This window comes from Pagrus pagrus (assembly GCF_965226575.1).
Source record: "Pagrus pagrus genome assembly, chromosome: 21".
Taxonomy (NCBI): Eukaryota; Metazoa; Chordata; class Actinopteri; order Spariformes; family Sparidae; genus Pagrus; species Pagrus pagrus.
In genome coordinates this window covers 18,071,531-18,089,386 of record NC_140208.1, presented here as the reverse complement: position 1 = coordinate 18,089,386, position 17,856 = coordinate 18,071,531, and the positions used below count along the sequence as shown (strand labels likewise).

The 17,856-nt window shown below is 41.5% G+C and overlaps 1 protein-coding gene across 1 annotated transcript in view; it reads left to right on the top strand.

Annotated features, from left to right (window-relative positions):
* The first annotated feature begins 5,402 nt into the window (after window positions 1-5,402).
* The window catches only part of shisa8b (shisa family member 8b), a 35,560-nt gene continuing 23,106 nt past the window's right edge, over window positions 5,403-17,856 (top strand). Inside the window, exons 1-2 of the mRNA XM_084341606.1 lie at window positions 5,403-5,517; window positions 6,096-6,781. Coding sequence (XP_084197732.1) covers window positions 6,138-6,781 — 644 coding nt within the window. The 5' untranslated portion in view covers window positions 5,403-5,517; window positions 6,096-6,137. The remainder of the gene's footprint in view (window positions 5,518-6,095; window positions 6,782-17,856) is intronic.

The window sequence follows — 17,856 nt, the reverse complement described above, 5'->3', positions numbered from 1 at the left end:
AATCGGCACAGAACCAAAATTCCTCCCGACGCATTTGGGTAGACCTACAACCAATCAAAGCAATGTAATGTGTGACGCAGCGCTGAGCCAACACCCACTATTTGGACGTGACATCGTCCACGACAATCCCCACAAGGTTTTCATGGAAAAGAAAATGGATAGAAACATGTCCCACCACTTGCTGTTAATCACCCAGGACGGCAAGATACAAAATAAAAGCTGGCCACATCTGTGGACAATTTTTTTCATCATCATGACTCCAAGCTGTAAGGCAGCCAGTTTTAGGAAAAGGGGCTTTGGGTTAAAATAAGTACGTCACTTACGTATCATACTTAATACATAATTAACATAACTTACCATACGTACTTAGCATAGCTTCAAAAAGGTCTACATTGACACACACACTACACATTTTATAGTCTTACATGGTCCGAGTTCACTGGTCTACATGATCAGTCATTGGTTGTTGTAGGCTCTAGGGTGGACATACAGTAGAGGCACATATCTGCTCAAATGAGCTGTCAATCAAACGGCTGCCATTTCAGGATCTCCAGTATAGAGGTTTAATGGCATCTGCTGTCTTTTGGACATTGTCGTGGATGTCTGGACATACGAGAAGACAGTTTTTGTTGGAGTTTGACAATTTATTGGTGAGTTGGCAAGACAATCTGCATGCTAGTTTGCTAGCTTGTTTGTTTGATTGCACCTTGCTGATGTGGTTAAATCTTATAATGCGTGAATAGAATCACAAGAATCTAAGACTTCTAATGATGCATGACTACACACTTAAATTGAGTTGTTAGCCTTTTTGCTTTGCTGTGTTTGTATTGTTTGGCAAACTAGCCGGATGGTGCTTGGGAAGGCTAAAGTTGTGTCTCATCTTTAACTCATACATTAAGATGCAAGGCGTCATTACCTCTTCCACAGTGGTTTTCTCTCTGTATGATTGGTGTCAATAAAGAAGTGCTTTGTTTTCAGTGACTGACAGCAACACTTACTCTGCCGTCAAAACTCTTTCGTATCTGCTGGAAAAGTTGTGATGAAACTGGGTCTCTTGCTTGTCAATGAATGAGAAAAAGTTTAACAAAAAGGCCAAAAAAACTGCAGAGTACCAGTGGCTGATGTGAACATATGTTTTAGGATTAAGTTCTTCCCATTAACACGTATCAGTGGAAGCACACAAAGCCAAAATATGAATATTCATAGACCCTGTGAAGTCATCGGATGAAATATTCAACACATTCGGGATATTCAAAGTGTCTCCTAATGAAGGGGGCAACACTGCTCGGGTAAATCAGAGACCTGCAGGCACTTTGTGAATCTAGTTCAAGATGAACATTAATTCAACAGGATTATTTAGAATTCATGTGGTGACAACAGCTCCTCTGCATTTAAACTGTACCCACACACACACACACACACACACACACACACACACGTCATCTTCATTTTCCTGTTCCTATTAAATGCTACAAAAAAACACACCATGCCTTCTCATTTAGACACCCTGACCTCTATTTTCCTAAAGGTGCCAAGTTGGTGAAAACAGGACTGCAAAAGCGACGTTTTCATTGGAAGCAACTTATCTTTTTTTGCGCTCTCCATTTAGGTTGAGAAGGCAATTTGTGCATTTGAATGCTGTGAACATTACCAGAGGTATTGTACGCTACCACAAAACAAGACGGTGTTGTTCGCAAAACATATAGCAAATGGAAAGAAGTCAAAACATCTGCACACTCATCCTTTCTGCAGACACTCAATTTATTTTTCGGTCACACAGACCCCTGTCGGAGCAGGAAACAGGCCACACACACACAACAATAATGTGGTAGAAAAACAATAAAACACACACACACACAGCACTCAAGAATACCAGAGCATTAGATAAAAATATGCACACTTCCAAATGTTTTCCAGACAGGTAATTCAAAATGACTACAGACTTCATCCAGAGAGACATAACAGAAAAGTGCAAAAAGCCCCTTTCTCTTTAATTTAAATATGAATGACAAAATAAGAAACTATCAAATCAAGTAAATTAGTTATTCTCTGTTGAAGGGGCACACACATAACGTTCAGTTTACTCATCACGAGGACAAAAGAATCGTCTAGACTACTAACTTATAACAGAAAGCCAGCTGTGCAGTTTGGAAGACACAATCCAGTTGCATCATGGGAAGTGAAGATCCAGCGTTTTTGGAACTGCAGCGATGGTTTCTTTTTGTAGTCTGTCTCTCACACTCAAATCTAAGCACAAGCTGATATCGCCATGTTGGCGTTAATTACGATCTTCCAGGATTCGTAATTAACGTTTCCCCAGGACCATCGTTGCAGATGACCAATCACGTTTTTGTAAAGTCATGGCTAAGCAACTCAGGAAAAAGACCAGGAAAATGCGCATGTGGGTGAAGTTATCCTTTGTTAGAATATTTTTTAGGTGGGCCTTCTTTTAGGAGGCTTAATAACATCTTTCTGTCGGTACTGTTTAACAGTTTGATGCTCTGCTTAACTGCTGGTGCTACGCGCCACTTCTCCACACAGGGGGAGAGCTGACAGTCATCTACTGCAGGTAATACACCGACTGGGGATAAGTACCTCATAAAACCCTGCATCAAAAGACCCAAATCATCACTTTAAGTACACTTGTGGAGTTCTGTGGGTTTGACAATTGCTGGAAACATTTGGGATAATGTAGGTGACCACTCAGCCAAATATATAACAAGAGTTCTACATATAATCTCTTAAACGTACATACAGTAAATGACGCAACTTGTTAAGTCAGTTACGTCACTTGCGTAACAAGACTGAACATAGTTATTTTGATAGGAAATAGGATCTTTTTATAAACCTAACCACGTTAATGACAGTCCAAAGGTCGACATGTGTAGCATATTACGTGTTATTGCTCACTCGACCACGGAGCCCTTCAAATGCAACAATGACTCTAGAGTGGGAGCTAGAGCGTCATAGTTTGGAGCTTAAGGCCACTAACCAAGTTGGTACGACCTATGTGACATTTCTGCAGTGCTTATCTGATGCATTATGTTTGTTTGCGAACCGAACAAACCAAATCTAACCAACTGCTCGTTTTGGGTAAAGCCATGCTGTCATTTTCTCGAGTCTGTGGCCAAACTAAATCCGGTCTCCAACCAGACGTCAGTGAAAGTGTTTTTAATATATGAAAGCATCACATGTGATGGATACACTTTAAAATAACAAAATAAAAAAAAATGTATGCAAGCTATCATGATTGAGGGAGTTTCTCCCTGGAAGTTACTGTTATTGTATGTAAACAAACTTTGCTATTGGCTCTACACCTGCATGTAAACTATGACATCAACCTGGCGCTGTGATCACTACTAAGTTAAGCTACGTGTACACTTTGATGTTCACATCATTAAGAGTCTCACCAGCATAAAATGGTGGGGAAAAAAATAATCCTGTAAGTAATTAAATAAATAAATATGGTGTGTCTTTTCATTTTCTCTTCCCTTCATCACCCCTGCCTCCTTGTCAACCATCTCTCCCTTCACTCCTCCATCCGGTAGCTGTCGCCTCTCTGCTCCTCGCATCCTCACACCCAAACTCTCTCCCTCCGTCTTCTTCCTCCAAACCCATCGTCTCCATCTTCATGTGTCTCTTCTCTCTCATCTTTGGCCCTCAGCCAATCGTTCAGCCTCCCCCTGCAGTCCCACCTCTCCCTCCCCCACCTCCTTCCTTTCTTTCCTCCTTTCTTTCCTTTCTTGTCGGCCCTCCTCCCCACTGCCCTACATTTACTCCCTTCTTTTCATTCTCTCTATTAGTCTTTCCCTCGCCATGTCTCTCTCTCTCTCTCACTGATATCCAGCACGCAATAGAGTGAAAATCAGAGGAAAGTGGAGGAAGCGTTGAGTTTGCTCCGGAATGACAAGACATAAAGGAGGGGATTTTGGGAGAGGCGATTAGGGGGAGGCAAAACAAAAAGCCCCTTGTCAATCTGGCTTATAATTCCATTAAAATTGTACATGTGGTAGTTTACTTTGAGTAAAGCTCTTATAATTGGCCTCAGCAGTGGCATCTGTGTGTGTGTAAGAGAGAGAGAAAGAGAGAGAGAGAGAGAGAGAGGGATGGCAGAACACAGTTTATGTGCAAATGAGCAGGTGTTTATCTGCACTTTGTACATTTTCCCATGTGCATGTGTGCTGATTTTGACTGTGTGGGTCCAGTGTGTGTGTATGCATGCATGTGTGTGTGTGTGTGTGTGTGTGTCTTTGGGAGTGTGTGCCAGTCTCGGCTCCTGGTTTTGGCATCTCCGGCGCAGGTTGCGGATTTAAACAAAAGAAGAGGCGAAGCTGGAGTTGGACCCTGCTGACTCCTTAAATCTTTCTGATGCAAACAGACGGGCTCAACACACACACACATACATGCACACACACAACGCAGAAATCTGCAAACAAGTGTGTTATCTATGCTCGAGGCGTGAGGGGAAGGCAGGGAAGAAACGGCGAGAGACGGGAGAAGAAAGGGACAGCGAAGTGGGAGATGAGAGATTGGGAGGTGGGGTGGGAGGGTCGTGTGGTGATGCTCGTGTGTGTGTGTGTGTGTGTGTGGTGAGGGGGGGTGCAGGAAAAGCGGGAGACAGACGGGGAAGACGAGAGCGATAAGTAGACGATGAGCAGGAGTGACCGCAGCAGATGTTGACTGTCCTCCGCCTGCCATGCAAACACATTTGACATACAGTGACACACACACACACGCACGCACACAATCAAACACACAAACACACACACGCAGAGAAAGAGAATGACACAAAAAAGACAAAAAAAGATGAAAAAAGTGACTAATCACTCAGTTACAGTCCACATTTCAGTTTTTTCCCCCCTCGTTTTCATTTTCTCTCCCATCTCTTTCTCTTTCCCCCTCCTCTCTCCTCCTCCCAGGCTTTTTTCCTCTGGGGATGATGGGAGATGCAGCTGGATATAACCCCCCCCCCCCACAGACACACATACATGCACACGCACACTCTCTCTCTCCCTCTCTCTGTCTATCTGGCACTGAGGAGAGGTAAACAGGGGAGGAGATCTCATTTGGTTCCTGAACTGTTGCAGCGCTCACACACATTCAATTCCAGTCATACACACATTCAGTATATGCACACACACACTCACACTCACACAGCGCACAGGGGTCTTGGCAGCAGAAGATCCTAACAGTCCCGGACCGGTCTCGACTCACAGCTGCCAGCGCAGACTGAGCAGAGGAGGACACAGAAAGAAGAGGAGGAGGTGATACGGGAGGAGGAAAGAGGGCGAGGAGGAGCAGAGGAGCGAGTGGCTTTGTGTTTGTTGAATCCCCCGGATCGAGCCCCCCAGCCGACAATGGAGAACACATGAGGAAGAGAGGAGAGATCTGCGGGGCCACTCGGGGGGAAAATGCTGCTGAGTAAAGTTTGTGGATGTGTCTAGTGGGAATTTTCTAGCCCTTGAACTTTCTTCGCAGAGGAAGGGTCAACTGTGCGCACACTGCGAAGAGAAAAAGGTGAGAGTGCTTTCAGAGAATCCTCAGCGGGTTTTGTTTGTTGTATTGTGGAAGAAATGGGATTGTAATCTGTTATCTGGAAGGTAAGGGCTTACTTTTTCAGGATTGACTGTGTCAGCTGTCTCGATTAAAAATCAAATATTCTGCTTCAGTCATTTCTCAGTCGGACGGCTGATTCTTTTCATTTCATTTGCCTTGAGTGAGCTGCTCTTTCCAACTTAAAATTGGTTAATGATCGCATTTCACTGTGTGTTAACGGTCTCCAATAGTGATTCTGACTGACCTGTTTAAAACGTCCTCTATCCCCCTTTCATTATTGACTCCATAAGCATGTGTGATCAATACATACAGCATGTATTTAATCAGTCCAGCTCAGATCAATGACTTTAACAGGAACAATCTGTTTTTTATTGTTCTCATTAGCTGCTCCAAACTGCAACTACAACTTTTATTGTTTGTAAATGAACTCCTTCTTTGTTTTAATGAGTTTGGAATAATGAAATAAAGGCATCTAAACGTGATTCTCTTTCTTGTCTTTAACACTTCTCCACCTGTCTCCGAACTTTTCCTGTCCAAAGCCTGCAGGTGGGACGTTGGACAGAAGGGCCCCTCCCAGCAGCATGGCGGCCGCCAACCATTCCTCCTGCCACCTTTTACTCTTCCTCTACCTCTCCTTCCTCATCACTCAACCTGCCCTCACCCAGGATCCGTCCGTCACCACTGTGGCGGTACCCGAAGGTGACCCATTCATTGTCCCCACCACTCTGGCCAACCAGACGACCCCCACCTCCTTGGAGACCACTCAGAACACTCCTCTGGAGACAGGGCTGTCCACTCCCACTAGCGGGGGAGACGCAGACGACGAGGACGTCCCTCCAGCCGGCGGGACACGTTGCCAGGGTTACTACGACGTGATGGGCCAATGGGACCCGCCGTTCAACTGCAACGCCGGCGTCTTTCTGTACTGCTGTGGTACCTGCTTCTACCGCTTCTGCTGCCAGTTCCGCCAGCAGCGGCTGGACCAGAGGATCTGCTCCAACTACGACACGCCCATCTGGGCCAACACCGGCAAACCTGTGGCCACCATCACCGAGGGCCAGGAGGACCAGGACCGGGACCGCACGCACCTCATTGTCTACATCATCTGTGGCGTGGTGGCCATCATGGTGCTGGTGGGCATCTTCACCAAACTGGGCCTGGAGAAGAGCCGTGGAGGGAGCGGAGGAGGCGGAGCGGGGGCGGGGCATGCTGACCTCAACTCCAGGTGAGGAGCATGAGGGTGTGTCTAAGTGTGTGTGTGTGAGTGCGAGTGTGTATGTAGACGTCATGTCAAAGCTGTTTCACATAGAGAAGATTTAAGTTGGGGTGGATAGAAGCGCGTGTGTGTGTGTGTGTTTGCGTATTTGCATGTGTGTGTTTTCTGATGCGTTGAAGGGATGTTGGAAAGTTGGAAATTCTGATTTCACCCGAGCAGAAGAGACAAAGAAAATTTAGTGGGACATTTTTGAGATGCAATTTCCTGTTTCGCTGACATCTTAACATTTCAAGCTGCCAGCTTGGAATTTACAACTTCCAACTTCTAATGTGTGCCTGCAGGCCTACTAACATGTTTGCATGTGTGTGTGTTTGCTTGCATGTGTACGAAACCATCTTTTCTAACAACACGCAGCAAAGTCTGACCAGCTCATCCCAACCTTCCAAACCTTTCAGAGCAGAAGTTGGTCACTTTGTCCTGGAGTGACAACTTTCATATCGACAAGTACGTAAAGAGTCAGAGAGAGAGAGGACTGAATAGCTTATCGTGGTATTTTCAGTGTGTAGAGTTGTTGCTGTATGAGCCCCGTCACTCCCTGAGTCACTGATCAGCTTTATGCATGCCCATGTGTCTACACACCCCCACATTCACTTTGATTTTGCTCATATTTTTTCATATGTTTCTAATTTTGCATTTTTCTTTGTTTTCATTTCTCTGTGCTTGTTTCTTTGTCTCTCCTTCTTTTTTCCATTTTATTTTTATTTTTCATATGCTTTTGTATTTCACCCCTTGTGTACCATTTGCTTCGCTTGTAAGCATGACTTATATTTGAAATAAACAAAAAAACTGAAAAAAGAAAAATCGACCGAACCCTTTTTGTTGCATTAGGTGCAAGTCTGCCCCACGTGTGCAAGGTTTTGCAATGAGCATGGCTCAAATCACGTCCTACGCTTTTGGATTTAAAAACCGATGATTAAAAATGTCATCATTAGCAGATGATTTCCCTCATCCTTGTGTAGAGAAGACATTTCTCACATGCAAGCGTGCACAAACACATTTAAAACACACACTCCCGCTGCAGTTGGGTTCGATACGTGGTCCGTGGGTTCAATCTGTTCGCCTCAGGAGATCATTACAGCAAACGACGCACAGCATGGGCTCAAATCTCCCCGCTTTCATCCCAAACTATCTAACCCTCGCTGGCTGCCTCTCCTTGTTCTTTTCTGTATCTGCAGCTAATTCTTCTTATCTCTCCGAGGTCCTTGTTGCTGATCACCGCAAACTTCACTGCACACGCTGCCGTTTGTTCTGTCTCTTTCTTAGAATTTACAATGTTGTTCTCTTCAGCGGCCTTCCTCCACATCTCCTCTGAGCTGGCCCTCCTCCTCCAAAAGCTGAGGCCACTCACATCTTCATTCACTCCTTCCTCTCCTCCCTCACGTATTCTTTTTATTTGTTTCTTTTTGCATTTTAATTGAGGACGCGGACAAGGGGACACTCTCCTCCCCGCGTGTCTCCCATTAACCTGAGCCGCAAAGACTCATTCGGCGGATAACACACAGCCAGGATTAATATTTCCTGCAGGGTAGCACCTCACTGAAATAGAAACACTCTGGCTGCATAAACACCCTCCCCTCTCGCCGTGAGCCCATCTCAACAGATTACCGCTCCTCCTCGCGATTAAACAAATTTCACCAAGATTACAGCTTTACCGTTTCTGGACTGCTCTGCCTGCACGCTCATTTAGTTATTAGCCTGCTGACATAAATCCCTGGTCCAAAAGTGTACGTGCAGCTAAGACCTCATGGACTTGCACATGCTTCATGAGGTGGAATGCATAAATATGGATGTACGCCCACCCACTTTAGATTCGGATACTGATGTGGGGATGAGGTTCAAAAGGCAACTTCTGCACCCTGCCACGCACCTTTTCCCCTTCTTCCCCTCCCACCATCTTTTTTTGCTTCGTCGCAACATCCTGCAAGCAGACGATGATTAACACTACGAAATCCCACCAGTTCTCCCGAATCAGCTTTGAAAGTTAAAATCCAAAGTGATCCTCCTCTCAGATTACCCTCACACACACACACACACACACATCTTCTGCTACATGAACCCCGCTCTTCTTCCAGGTTCGGTGTGTTTGCATGCTGCACTAATCCTCAGCCAACAAAAGGAAACGGAGAGCGTCGCCTTAGGTCATACATGTCACGTCTAATGAAAGGCCTCAACCGGAGAGAGGCTGGCCTTACACCCAGGAAGTAAACAAACACAAGATGACCTTCATGATTGTTACACACACACACACATACACACACACACACACACATACACAGTGATTTATAGTTCAATTAACAACAAGAATGATAGTGGTGGCATTTAGGCTGCAGGAGTATACGGTTCAGATCACCACAGTGAGGGGTCACGATAGCCAGGAGGTGACTGCAATACAACGTCCACCTTATACAAGTGTGAGAGGCCAAGGACCAACACGGTGGCAGCGGAGGTCACATGGTTCAAACGGCGTGTGTGTGTGCAAATGTGGGGAAAAGTGAGAGTAAGTGCATTCATGCGAGTAAGAGAGAGTGTGCGTGTGTGCATATATGTTTTCTTCTTTCTGTTTGTGTGGCCCCAGCACTCCAGATGTTGTCAACAAGAACAACCTTGTGTCTCCAAATATCATTAGATGAATATAATAATATATTAGATGAAATTCACTTATGTTAGTCATGAATTCTGCTCAAACAGAGTGTATAACATTTAAAGTTGTTCGTCTTTAAAGGTGCACTATGTAGTTTGGGGGAGGAAGTTTTAATCAGAAGAAACTGATTTTTATTCTATGCCAAAACAAACTAAATAAACAAACTCTCTTTGTTTTCACGACTGAATAAACTCAATAAACAAACACAATTTCATACTGTTCTACATTGTTTATATTTGGCGGACCCTGCCACCTTTCTAGCTTCAAACAGTGTTCTGGGGACCTTTTTTCCATCTAGAACAGCTTGTTTATTCAATTATGGAAACAATAAATATTTCTGAGTTTGTATTATTACCTCATTAATATTGTCAGTATGAAAAATTCTGAGTTTGAATTTCTTCGCCAAAACTACATAGTGCCCCTTTAAGCTGAAAACAACATTTAGTTCTGGTGATACAAGGTTTTCATCCGACAGCAACACAACATGCATACAGATCTATATTTTGTGGTGGATCTCCAGTGTGTGTGTGTGTGTGTGTGTGTGTGTGTGTGTGTGTGTGTTTGCACTGCAGTGGGCTTTTTAGCCATTGTGTTATGTAATGAAGGACACCGTCACTTAAAGGGCTGTTCCACTCTGGCCTGATTTAAGGCCGACAGATAAGCAATACTCGATACAGCAGGGGGTGAACATATGGGCCGTGACCACACGCAATAAATGGGAAACACTTTTCCATTTCAGCCGCTCTCTCTCTTTCTTTGACAGACACATGATAATGACATCAGGATATGAGATCATGGTTCATATTTCAAGTTCATTTTTGCCTGCTCATGGAATTTTTTGGGACAGTTTGAGCCTTTTGGGCTCAAATCATACTTTGGCACCACATATACCATCATTTAAACATTTATAACACCTTCAGGCTGTGTACTTTGGTTTGACCTCCTAATATAAGGCTGTATAAAAGTTAATAAATGCTTATAAATTTGTAATAGGCATTAATAAGAGCAACCTTTGGTTGTAGGAAATCCCTTCAGCCAGTATAACTTTGTCTTTTTGAGCGCTCTCTAATCTCTCTTGATGGCTTATTAGAAAGTGAGAAACTCATGCCCCTAATAATGACTTACATTCATAACTGCAGACTTGAAGACTTGTTAGAAAGCAATTAAGTCATTCATAGTGGGTCATGAGTTTCTCAGTACTGAATTTCACATCAGATCGGAAGTTACAGAAGTAAGCGGACCATAAAAAAGGGTTCTTCCATTAGCGCAATCTGCAGGGGGCTGCGATGATAATGGATGGATTTTGTCAGGACTGTCCGAAATCCTGCTAGTTTAATTCTCTAGAGGACTGAAGAGTTAGACAAAAAAAAGTCAGTTAGAAGATGATACACGCTTGCAAGAAGGATTTATCACAACTTGGCAACCTAAAAAGTAATAGCCATATAAATGTACTCTCAGCATCACAGCATTTATATCAATGTAGATAAATACTGTGCATGTTTTTCTTCAAGGTACAAGATTGCAGTGTTGTAAAAAGTACCCAAAAGTCATACTTGAGTAAAAGTAAAGACATTGTGTTAAAATGATATTTTGGTAAAAAGTGAAAGTCACCAGTATGAATTGTACTTGAGTAAAAGTCCTAAAGTATCTGATAATAAATGTACTTAAGTATCAAAAGTACAAGTATATACTGTATACTATGGGTCGACGGATAATCAATTACAGCATGTCGATAAAATAGATTGATTTAAAAATGTGCTACTTTGGCTCTGATGCAGCATGTAATCTGCAAAGTAACTTGTAACTAAAGTTATCGAATAAATGTAGAGGAGTAAAAAGTACAGTATTTGCCTCCAAAATGTAGTTGAGTGGAAGAATAAAGTAGCAGAAAATGGAAATACTCAAGTACCTCAAAATTGTACTTAAATACAGGACTTGAATAAATGTATTTAGTTACTTTTTCATCCCTGCTAGACTGTATATTTCAGGTACTGCACATCCAGCTCACCACTGAACTGGTGGATTCACAGATATCAAATCAATGTTAAACCTGCTTTTTGGGAAACAACAACGTTATTCTATTCTAGTGGCAGAGCAGAGGTTGAGTTAGTGAGTCTTGAAGCTTTGTTGAGTTTTCATGACGATAATGACATTTGTAAAGAGGTCACACTTGCTCAGAGTGGCTACAAAGTAATGATGGTCTCCATAGGCCTCCACTAAGAATGCTATAGTTTAGAGCCGTCACGTGACCATGGAAACATACTGAAAACTTCATGCAACGAGTTATTTAAAATCTAGAGGAATGTTATAATATAACTTTTATTTCATATTTTAAATTATTCCAAAAGATTTGTGTGTCTGCATCAACGAACTCAAGCATGCACATGGATTGTGCTATTTCTGTGATTAGCTCCACCTCTCTGTTGTCACTTGTTTCACGGTGACTTCCTCTGGTTTTAGGAGAGAGGGCAAAAAAAGACACTCGAGAAAGGAAGCAAATCACACAAGTGTGAGCCCAAAATACCTGCCATGTGTGAAAACACGTTTTCACCAAGATGTGGAAAGAGACAGAAGTTTCCCACAAAGTTGCCTCTCCCTCTGCTCTACTTTCTCATCTCCCCTCCATCTCCCCTGCCTTCTGATTACCTCCAGGGTTGAGCTGTCACTCTCCATCACCTCCAACTTGTCACCACTGTGTGTGCGAGCATGTCACCATGCATGTGCGCATGCGAGTAAATGTGTTAAAATGTGCACACGTATGCGCCTGCGTCACCACTTGCTGTAAATCCTCCCAAAAGTGAGAGGACATATAAGTTGACAGTTTCCTGGCTGCATCAGATGTGACAATTTTCACCCTCCAGCTGCTTTACCTTCCTCTCGCCTCCTCTTCTTGCTCCTCCTCAGTCCTGCCAGGCTTCGCTGGGCCCACACACATACTTAAATGTGGGTCAGCGCCCACTGACTCAAGGGTTTGGCTGTGTGCTGTTTTTGTGTTTGTCAGTCTGTTTATCAGGGTGAAGCTAAAATGTTTGACATATGAAAAGTTGAAAGATTGGATGCTTTTTATCTGTCATTCCTTGAAGGTGGCATTCCCATTCTTAAGACTGTAAAATATACGATGCCAAGATTTCATTTTGTCTGTCGTAGTCAAACTCATATCATTCAAAAGTGAAGTTCATACGACCTGCAGACACACAGTGAGTCGGCCCCTGAAGCTCCATTTCATCCTTCTTCCAAACTTCTAATGGGCCATCTGTTTGCAGCTTCAAGCAGGCATGGAAACCAGCTATAAACAGCCCAGATAAATATGTGAGGTTCTTGGAAACTTTTAATTTAGCACAAAACTGCATTTCTTCCATACTGAAGGCGTTTGAAGAAAGAAAAAAACACACTACAAAAGGCTAGCCTACACGTGAGGTAGAATGAAAACAGAACCACTCAGATGATACCTGCATCAAACTGCTGAATAATACCCCCCAAAAATGTATAGACATTATACATAGACATAAACAAACATTTCTGGAGCCTCACAACAAAACAGTGTTGCTGCATTCTCCTAGACAACTGAAGTGGATTGGGATTTGTTTTAAAACAACTGAAGAAAGAAAATAAAATGGCTCCACAAAGTTTGACTGGTGTAATCCGAGTCTATGGAAGCCCCAATAACCCAAGTTGATAAAAAAAAACAAAAAAAACAATGTAATTTACCCCAAATTTTTAAGCCAAAATCCCTTCTGTAGCCACTAAGCTAATTGTAATGGCTTTAAAAACATAAAAAAAACAACTGACAAAAAACACATAAAATGGCTCCGTCTGGCATAATCCAAAATGAGGGCTTCCAAATCTCTGGAAGCCCTCAAGCCCAAAATGACTTTAAAAGTCATATTTACACGCTGGTCGAGTGGTCAAGCTTGTGCACCCACCAAAAAAAAAGTGGGGGTAAATGATGCTTTTCAAATCAGCTTGGGTTCTTGAGGCTTCAGTAGACTTGGGTTACACAAGATAAGCTTTGTGGAGCCATTTTATTTTCTTTTTCAGTTGTTTTTTCGCATTTTAAAACGAGTCCCCATCTAATTCAGTTGTTTTGGAGAATGCTGCAACGCTGTTTTGCTGCGTAGCTCCAGAAATGTTTTGAGAACAAGGAAACTTTATCTGACTTCATCAGATGAGTAAATAATGACTGATTTTTCATTTTTGTTTGAACTTTTTCTTTAAGTTGGCCAACAAAAACAAAAAACACATGACGACCTCGGTGCTAACGGGAAAGCTAAAAAAGCTAGCTTGTTATTGTTCATGGCAGAATAATAACCAGATACTGATAAAGTATATTGACATGGAACTGAATGTCATCCTTTTAAAAGTAGCTGCTCGAAAAGGAAAGTAAAAAAATACAAAACGTACAGGTAGAAAGAGAAAGACCTACAAGTTAATTTGTTAGCATGAAAACAAAACCAAACGGATGTTACAGCCTACAGCCTAGATGTTACCTAACAGCTGAATAATAACCCAGAAAACAATATACTTTTGAATAACGGATAAATCACCATGGAATTTTATTTTCAAGGTTGTTGAAAAGATCTGTGTGCTCAAGGGTAAAGCTATATTTGCTTTTATTAGCATAAAACCACTCTGATTCTGCCTGAATCTAACAGCTGAACAATAACCCATTTAGCTGTGTAGGCTAGGCTACTTGCAAACTGAAAAATCACCATATGTGTCACCATTAATCCTGTTTGTCATGCACATTTATAATTACAGCTCCCTACATGTCTAAAAAAGACTAAGCTGTCAGGCAGTCAGATGTAAATATACAGTAGCTTAGATGTAAATGCGTCATTGCCTCCATGTTTGTTTGTTTTATGACCAAAAAAAGCACATGAAAAGCATGTTTGGCGCACATATAAGTAGAAAAGGTCCCGTCAAACTAATCATCTAAGTTTTTATATAAGCATCCGTCTTATATGAGTATATATTATTCTTTTAATGGTATAAAAGTTACATATATTTTACCGTAGGCTATGTTGCAGCAGTTTGAATTTCTTCATCAATTTACTTTTATTAACTTTGTCTTTGACTTAAACTTGCATCTACCTATAAACCAACATTATTTTATATTTTTACAAAATAATCTCACCTAAAATGCTAAATGAAAAAAAATTTACATGAGATTTCAGAGGCAATATGAGCAGACATGTCAGAGGAATCTAAAACATTAGTATCAACACACTGAAAAACACAAAAGTACTTCTGTGTGCAGTCTTTTGTGTGTGTGGTGTGTGTAAGACGTAAGTTGTCATCTTCTCACTCTTTATCTGTAATTGCCAGTGACAGGGAAGCCGGTCTTAACTGTATCTTTGATGAAAAGTGGGAGCGATGACTGATGAGAGAGCACTGACAATGGAGGGGAAATAAAGAGATTGTGACACTGATGTCTGACAGCCATTTTACTTTTCAGTGGATTATCTAAAAGATTTCTTTTATAGTTAAATCTCTGGATGGATGGTGTCTAGAAATTGGGAAGTGGTTTCAGATAGATGGTGAAAGTACTGTAGTGTAGGGAGAGAGAACATTTTGAAAAGAGGAGGGAGATTCTCGCAGGCTGATGGGTTGATGAGTCCAGTCGAGGGACATCACTCATCTTTCCCCATGTGTGTGTTTATAAGTGGGTTTGTGTATTTTAAGTGACTTTTTAATACGTCAGATTGTGTTTATTATTCAAGCTCCACAAGCTCCTTCGTCATATAATTTCAAAAACTGTAAACCAAATTTCCCAAATGTTATCAAAAACATAAAAACTCAACACAAATGTAATTTAGACATTAATTTTGCTGGAACCTCAAAGACAATTTTTAAAGTGCTGTGAAAGGTGCACCCATGTGCAGTCACAGGATCAATAACGTGTGCATTAATGCATGAACATGACATGAGGATGCTGAACGTCCCGGCTTTAATGTATTTATTTTATAATAATCAATGGAGTCGTGCTTGCAGAGGGACAGAGGAAGTATTTTTCTGTTTGAGGGGTTTCGTTAATATTAGTTATAACAAATCACTGAGCGTGTGTTCTGATCTGTGTGGACTAATTGATTGTTACAGGACATTAGCTAAGTCTCATCTCAGTGTGGCTTTAATGAGATGGGAGAGCATGGAGAGGACCTCGCTGTTACATAATGTTAGAGAGAAATAAGGAGTCGTGGACGGAATATATACATTTCACATAGTCTGTAATGTTTCTCTGTCACAGAAACACAGGAATCCTCTTCTATGAATGTTTTTGTAATAAATGCAGCCCAAATTTAGGGTTTTAAAGGTTTCCTTGCTAAATTTACCATATTTTGCATTCAGTTTGAATTTTTTCTCATTTAATTATTCAAATTACATCAGAAGAAAAAGTATGGTTCTCAAAGTGAGCTCTGCATGAGAACCTCAATTCAGGGCAACAAAGTTGAGTCATTTAGGGCATTTACGCATAAGTTGGCTTGAGATGGATAGTTTAATGAAGGGAAATGTGTCTATATTTGCAGGCATTTTGATGACATGATGACAAATGGTTGGATTTGTGGTCATTCTTGCAACTGGAATTCCTGGAGGACTGATTTCAGTAATGTAAAGACGAAGGGGGAAAAAAAGGTATTTAATGCTGTAATACATATTAATCAGGGATTGACCAGTATGGTTTTTTTTTTCAAGTAAAAATACAAGTAATCAATGACACAGGTAACTGACATTTGGAACCATATACATTTGTTTTAAAAATTAAAATCTTGGTGCCAAAATGTATTTTCATGGTTATAATACCCAATGATGGACTGTAACTAAATAGGCCTAAAATTCTCTCAAGTACTGTACTTAAGTAGAATTCTATACTAAAGGTGCAATATGCAAGAATTTTTGTTTAAAACATTCAGAAGTTAAATAAAATAAATAAATGAAAAAAACAGAATGTGAAGAAATAACAGTTTTGAAATAGTTTGCTCCCAATCCCGGCAGAATATCACTAGCTCAAAGGCTAAATAAGCTAACTTGATACATATACAGTATCTGTATATATATTTAGGCAATCTGACAAACAATATATAGATATTTTTAATCTGGAAAATGTTGAGTATCACAACTGATAATCGGTCTGTTCCCAATATTAATCACCCAGTTGTGATTAGATGGGACAGCTGCAGATCATTTTCTGATTTTTGGCAGGTTGGAAGGATGTGACATTAGTGAGAAGCCAATTGTTCTGATGTGAATAAGTTCGTGAAGTGAATTCATTGTGGTAGTTGAGAGTGAAACTAAGAAGAATCAGAGGTTTCTAAGGCGCAAAACAGGCAGCAACAGGGTGACAAAATGTAGCGACAGTGTATGAGAACTGATCCACGCTGCACTCCATTAACAAACATGCACCTTTTCATTCATAATATCACTGAATTAGACTTCATCTTTGGCAGCCACCACAAGCCTTTTCCTCACCCTGCCAGTCTTAATCTTTACGCCAGCTGCACGGCCATCTTCGCTCTTTCAAAGGTATCCGCCGAGACTCTCGTGAAGCTCAGCCAACGCCCCATAAACACTCCATAGCCTGGAGACAGGTGAAGTTTTTGTTGCAGATTAAAAGTCCAAATCAGCAAGTTGTTTGAGCGGCGAGCCAAGAGAAGAGTGTGTGGAGGCCCGAGGCAGTGCACGGCAATGAGTCAGAGAGGGGATGAAGAGCAGAGAGAGACTGGAGGAGAGGAAGACAAATGATATGGTTTAAAGAGAGGGAAGACGAGAACGAGACAGATTTAGGGCTGAGTTCAGCTGAGGAGGGGGCAGAGAGCGGAAGAATAAGAAGACTGAAAGGAAAAAGAATTGAAAAAGAGGAGAAAAAAGAAGAGAGAAAGTGATTTACATCTTACATCAGGAGGCGTTTTAAGTCTTTTTGTTGTGTGATGCAAATATTTAGACAGCAACAATTTCAGTTTATAATCTAATACAGACTTTCACAACCCCGCACGCTTTCACTGTGTATATAAAAGGATTCACAATAAGATGATTAAGATATGAATTGATTTGAATGAATGAATTTAATATCCTGTTACAAAATACAGCTCCAGAAATAGTATAACTCATAAAAGTGTGGTTTTTGGGGTCTTATTTCTTGTTGTCATTTTTCTATTTGGTGGCTTGATATGAGCTCTCTCGCCTACTTTAGTTAGTTATTTGCTACATTATCAATAATTCCATTAAAGTTGGAATATGTAGGAATTGAAACATTTACAAACATGGATGTAACGCTGTGATCACTGACGTTACATAGTGCAGAAACCATTCAATCTATTACAAGACACTGCACCATCAGACCCACCTATCCAGTATAGAGGACAGCATATGAGAGTCACCGTTTGCCTCG